The sequence below is a fragment of the Micropterus dolomieu genome, unplaced genomic scaffold, assembly GCF_021292245.1.
Source record: "Micropterus dolomieu isolate WLL.071019.BEF.003 ecotype Adirondacks unplaced genomic scaffold, ASM2129224v1 contig_14229, whole genome shotgun sequence".
Classification (NCBI taxonomy): Eukaryota; Metazoa; Chordata; class Actinopteri; order Centrarchiformes; family Centrarchidae; genus Micropterus; species Micropterus dolomieu.
Window position 1 is genome coordinate 2230 of NW_025743215.1, and position 6920 is coordinate 9149.

General features: G+C 44.2%; 1 gene segment (V, D, J or C); it reads right to left on the reverse strand.

The window, feature by feature from the left end:
• Positions 1–845: 845 nt before the first annotated feature.
• LOC123966787 lies at positions 846–1345 on the reverse strand. The segment is given in 2 exon segments: positions 846–1153; positions 1244–1345. Coding segments are annotated over 2 exon segments (348 nt in total).
• Positions 1346–6920: the final 5575 nt, after the last annotated feature.

The following is a 6920-nucleotide window of genomic DNA, read 5'->3' on the forward strand; positions in this document are numbered from 1 at the left end:
TGACTCGAGCCAAATTAATTTGGTTTATACGTCTGAATTTAAATCCGAATTGTTCTGAGAAGTTAAATTTTGTGCTTTGATTTTTATTGTCTGAAATTAGACTTCAGGTTATTCATGAGTAATATCCCGAACAGAACAAACTACAAGCAAAAATATACATCTGAAAAGCAAACCTTTAAAAATAGGTTTTGCAGCCACATTAAAATTGTCGGATGTCAAAGTTCTACCCACTTTCCGTTTTTATTATCGTGACACAAAACATAACAGCGGAATAAAAAGAAAACCTTTAGGAGAAATCTTATGTTGTTTGCTTCTTTCATCTCAAACTGAGCCCAAGGTGAATTTTATACTACATAAAGTGAAACAAATTTAAAAAACATAAATTAATATTTGTTTCTGTATTGAACATCACCATAATTGGTAAAGACTACTGTTTCAATTACTGATGCAGTATTGATACAGATAATTATGAGTTTTATTTTATGTAAGTAAAGATTTTATGGAAGAGAAACTGACTGTCTGGAAATCTGTTTCTTGTTAGATGATGAGGATTTAAAGCTAGGTTGTCAGCTGACTGTATTTCATTAATTGAAAGATTTAATATTCATTTATTCTTCATTGTGGGAAAAAATACTTATCAGTGATTGCAATGTCAGAATTTAGAATGAGAAAATTAGGATAATTAGATTTTTTATTGCATAATAAAACTCTAAAGACTGTTTCTCTCTGTAACAGTAAACTGGTGTTGAAGTCATTAGTGGTCTGAGGGCTCCTCCTCTGGTGGCTTCATGTTACAAGTGTTCAGGCACTGAGGGGTTTTTGTTCAGGTCTGCTGATGGTTTGTGTTATTGTGGATCTCTGGCACAGTAATACACAGCAGTGTCTTCAGGCTGCACATTCTGTCCGTTTAGAGTCACTGTGTTGCTGGAAGAGTCTAAAGAGATACTGAACTTGTTCTTTAGGGAATCTTTGTAGCTTGAAGTGCATCCAACACATCCACTTCCAATCCACTCCAGTCCTTTCCCTGCAGGCTGTCTGATCCAAGCTGTGTAGTAGCTGCTAAGAGAATAAGAGACCTGACAGGTGATGGTCAGACGTTGACCTGGCTGCACAGTCACAGAGGCTGGCTGTGTCAACTGTTCACACTTCACACCTGTTCAAAAAAGAAAATGTTTTGTAACAAATGATCAAGTTATACTGCAAAAGAAGAACTGCTGACTTTGACAAATCCAGAGAGACTCACATCCAGCTGCCAACAGCAGCAGCAGAGCTACAGAAAACATGGTTTATGTTGAAAGTGACGTGCTGTGAACTCCACTGACAGCCTGATGGGAAGTTTTTATAGCTGAGTAACAAGGAAGTCACTGAGTTTGCATAGAATCAAACACGGGAAGCATCAATGTTGGTCTAACTGGAGCCAATAGAAGAGTCTGTTGACTGTTATTATATCTGCAGAGTGAAAACATGCCTGGAAATCACCTCTGCTTTACGTATATTTTCATTTCAATGCACATTATTTCATTATAACCATTCTTAATGGAAATATTAACATGAATCATGGATAATGGAAAACTTAATTAAAATAATATTGCTGTAAACACAAATACAGTGACAGCAGCCGGGATCATGTAGATGGTATAAAAATGTAAGTCTGATGCTGCTCGTTTGAAGAGTCGCATATAAGACGATGATGAATAATTTTAGAGTTCGCAGATGTCAAAGACATCGTTTCAAGAGGAAAACAGCTGCTCAGGAACTGAAACGTGTGTGACTAAATGCAAAAAACATTTTTTTTTATATATTAGAAAAAACTAAAGCAGTTCACGCATTTATATGTTACTTTATGTGATTATACCTACATTTTACATTCATCTGTGTCTGATTATGTCAGAAATAACAAATATATCAAATATATGATATCAAATATCATGCTATGTGGTTAATTGTTGTCGGGATTTATTAGGTTTGTTGTATAAAAAAAAACAACTTAAATATGCTGGCGTCCTTTTCAGTTCAAAATGTGCTGAATCAAGTTAACACATGACTTTTGTTTAGGGTAGAAAAGTATCAACTATCACAGTATCCATTGTACATGTTAATCTTTAGTTCAGTCCAGAGTTCAAGTGTCAGTTAAGATCAGTGAGAACAGCAGATCTGAGTGTCTCCTTTTAGAAACTTGACACTGACTGCCCTCTAGTGATTTTCTGAAAGAAACTGCAACATTTGTCACTCTCATATTATGACTCACTTTAGATTCCACATAATTTACAGACAATAAGGTATCTAAATTTGTATAAGTGTTTGTTTTTTGTAGTAGATTCATTTCAGTAACCATAGTGTTGTGCTGTCTTTGGCCTTTTATGAACAAGGGGTGGTGATGGTGCAGTGGAAGACACATGCCTTTAGTGCGAGTGACCTGGGTTCAATTCCCCACAGTGATACATCCACCAATGTGTCCCTGATCAAGACACTTAACCCCTAGTTGCTTAAGAGGCCTGTAAAAAATAAATGTAATGTCAGTGATCTTTGTTAAAAAGGCCACCACCACTTGGAACCTTCCACCCCCTATCTTAAAGTAGTACCTTCCTTCCCCCTCTTAGTGGCGTTTCCACCAAAAGTACAGGGGACTTTTAAGTCCCCGGATCTCTTTTCAAGGAACTAAAAGGTTCCTTCAGCCATTTGTTGTGTGTGTTTCCACCTACAGCTGACAGGCTGTAGGCCTGTACGCCATACAAAGTGATGCACACGCATCATTATTTAGTAACCACTACCCATGAGCAAAATTTATAAATGAACATCAGATTTGATTGGAATATAATGAAAAACTATAGGCTTTGCTTGAGTGGAAGTATAATGAAGAAACACATAATAAGGTTTGTGACAAATTTAACAAACTGGATAAAGCCATCAAGTTCTTAAAATACCTTCAGCACAGAGAAAGCAACACAAAAATAAAATTACGACAGTTTGGAAGGTTAGCCGACAGAGACGGCACAGACGTCAGTGCTGCAGATCAACTGCAGCACTGACGTCTGTGTCCACATGAGTGTCAGAGGAACGGGATGTTTAACAAGCTTTATTACCTGCTGCAATCAGCTGTTCCGCTTCGGCTCTGAGAAAAAGTTCCTGACTGATGAAATCTTCAACAACTTCGGCCTCAGTATTTAGCGTAGCTCCATCAGCTGTTCCCCTTCGAGGGAACTCGAACTGCGTCGGTGACGACACTACGGGAACGCCTCTGGGCGTGGCAGGGCTGAACTATGAATGAAACTACTCCAATCCTATTGGTGTTTCTAGAACGGTAGTGTGTGACGGCATAACCGGAGGGGGTATATAAGCACGCCGGCACATAGGACACATTAGCTTCTTTCTATTTAGCAGGACACTCTGGCTATGTTTGGAAACACCATTTTCCTACCTGACGTCGAGACGAAGCAGAAGATCATGTCGAAGCGACAGTGTGTCTTTCCATGTGAGCGTTTCATCACGGAGGGTGATACCCATGAGATGTGCGTCTCATGCCTGGGGATGTCGCATGCTCATGCTACCATTTTTTCCAGATCTACACAACGAGCCCCCCGGGAAGACAGATCTGAGGACCGTCATTCAGTCTCGGCAAGCCCGGGGGAAGAGGTCCTGAGACCTCGAGTAGGGGTTCGCCTTCGGGGGCATGGCTTACCAGTATCGGGTTCTTCCGTTCGGCCTAGCACTATCTCCCCGCACGTTCACCAAATGCATGGATGCAGCTCGGGCTCCATTGAGGCTCCAGGGCATCCGCATACTAAACTACATCGACGACTGGCTCGTCCTGACCCAGTCTCGAGAGTTAGCAGTTCGGCATCGAGATGTGGTCCTCGCCCATCTTCAGCGTTTGGGGCTGTGGCTCAACGCGAAGAAGAGCGTGCTGACACCCGCCCAACGGACTACATTCCTAGGGGTGGTGTGGGACTCAACAACGATGCGGGCCCACCTGAGTCCATTTTGTCCTCAGTGACCAGAGTGCAGTTAGGCCGCGCCATCACTGTAAAACACTTTCAGAGGGTGTTGGGTCTCCTGGCAGCAGCATCCAGTATAATACCTTCCGGACTACTGCACATGAGAGCCCTGCAGTGGTGGCTAAAATCCAAGGAATTCTCCCCGAGGGGAAATCCGCTCCGTCTGATACGGGTTACGAGCGGGTGCCTTCATTCCCTGTCTGTATGGAGGAAATCTTGGTTCCTGTCCCAAGGTCCCGTGTTGGGAGCGATCTGTCGCCGAACAATTATTTCAACAGACGCCTCACTCACGGGATGGGGCGCGGTCATGGACGGCCGCTTCGCGAGAGGCTCCTGGGAGGAGCATCATTTCTCTTGGCACATAAATTGCCTGGAAATGTTGGCGGTTTTCAGAGCTCTGAGGAGTTTTCTGCCCACCCTCCGCGATCGCCACATCCTTGTCAGAATCGACAATACAGCAGTGGTTGCCTATTTGAATCACCAGGGGGGTCTGCGCTCGCGCCCGTTGTACGAACTGGCACATCAGATCCTCCTGTGGTCCCAGCAGAGACTGCTGTCCCTCAGAGCGATGTACGTCCCTGGGACCCAGAATCAAGAAGAAGACCTGCTGTCGAGACAGGGGCTGAGATCCGGGGAATGGAGACTCCACCCTGAGGTGGTGGAGTTATTATGCGAAGAGTTCGGCCCCATAAACGTGGACTTGTTTGCGTCCCGAGAGACGGCGCACTGTCCCCTGTGGTTCTCCCTCTCGCCCCCAGCGAGGGCTGGATGCCATGGTGCAGACGTGGCCGAGGATGCGTCTGTATGCGTTTCCCCCAGTCGCTCTGCTCCCGGGGCTTCTGGAGCGGGTCTGCCAGGACGGCGTCAGTCTACTACTAGTAGCCCTGTTTTGGCCGGCACGAGTGTGGTTCTCGGATTTAATATCGCTCCTCGAGGGCCCGCCCTGGCAGGTCCCTATGAGGAGAGTCTCTTATTTATTTCTCTGAAATGGAATATTTTGACTTGTTTGACATATTAACTTAACTTGCTATTATTTGTGTCACTGACTCTCATTAACAATAATCAACAGCATAATCTTGTCTCTGTCCAGTCTGCAATGTGTTTGATAGTGATTTAGTCTCTGTCCTGCACGCTGCAACGCATACGTGGAGATGGAAGAGATCAGGGACTCCTCCTCACAGGGAATCACAACATTTCTCACACACTGGTTTTTTTTTTTTTAATCACTGTCATACTCTCCTTAGTGTCATCTGACTTCATATCTTCTACTGCCACCTGTAGGTCTTTGTAAACAAATTTGTAAACAAAAGTGTGTATGTCGGCTGAGTCAGTGAACTCTTTTAAGTCCCTTCTTAAAACATACTTTTATAGGAGAGCTTTTCCCGATCTTATTTGACTTTATTTTATCCCTTTTATTTTATTGTATTTTACTAATTTTATATTTTCATGCTCTTATCTTTTTTTTTTTTGTAGTATTCTTTACACTTGTTAAAGCACTTTGTAACTTGTTTTTGAAAAGTGCTCTACAAATAAGGATTATTATTATTATTATTATTATTATATACCTAACCACAACGTTCCCATCAACTGCTTTCAGACTATTGGACTGAAACAACACCTCTCTCCCTGCCTCTTCACCATCTACCCCATAGACTTCAACTACCACACAGAGTCCTGCCATCTTCAGAAGTTTTCTGATGACTCTGCTGTGGTTGGATGTATCAGCAGGGTGACGAGGCTGAGCACAGAGTTGTGGTGGGGGACTTTGTCACATGGTGCGAGCAGAACCATGTGCAGCTCAACGTGACAAAGACTAAGGAGCTGGTTGTGGATCTAAAGAGAGCCAAGGCACCAGTGAGCCCTGTTTCCATCCAGGGGGTCCCTGTGGACACTGTGGAGGATTACAAATACCTGGGAGTGCACATGGACAATAAACTGGACTGGGCCAAGAACACTCAAGCCCTCTATAGGAAGGGCCAAAGCCGTCTCTATTTTCTGAGGAGGCTGAGGTCCTTCAACATCTGCAGGACGATGCTGAGGATGTTTTATGAGTCTGTGGAGGCCAGTGCTGTCCTGTTTGCTGTTGCATGCTGGGGCAGCAGGCTGAGGGTAGCGGACGCTAACTCAACAAACTGATCCGCAAGGCAAGGTACGTTGTGGGGGTGGAGCTGGACTCTCCGTCGGTGGTGTCAGAGAGGAGGATGCTGTCCATGTCATCTTGGACAATGTCCCCCACCCACTGATTGGAGTCTGTTCTGTTACTAAGAAAGTCTCAGTTATCAGTGCAGAGCATCAGATTCTCTCTGCAGCTGTTTAACAAACACCTGCACATGAAGAATTACAGGTTTCTGTGTCCTGCTCAGAGGATCATTTCTACTCGCACAATACTCATTATCTGCATTTATATTTAGTGGTGCTAATTAGCAGAGTTTCAGGAGCGGGTCCACGCATCAAGCACGTCATCGCCAGCATTTCAATAAATACCCACACGTCCTAAGTCCTCCCCTTCACCCTTGTATCCTGCATGGCTCTCGCATTCCGCAGACAAACCGAGACCAAGCAACATTGGGGTGGTGATGGAGTAGTGGATAAGACACAGGCCTTTGGTGTGAGTGTCACGATCGTGGTGTGGAGGCAGGTTGGAGAACCCAAACGCAGGACACAGAGCGGAGCAGGTATGGTATAACGAAGGGTTTTAATAAACAAACAAAAGCGAGCACACTTACAGGTGAGTGGCTGAATAACAGAAATCCAAAAGTACCGGGAGACGAGACAAGACGAGACAAGCAAGGCTGGTTACAGGCAGAGAGTACACACACGACAGACTGGGGAGTAACATGAACAATGACCGGACAAGGACAAGACAGAAACACCAGGTATATATACACAGGGACTAACGAGCAGGGCGGGAGCAACACAGGTGAC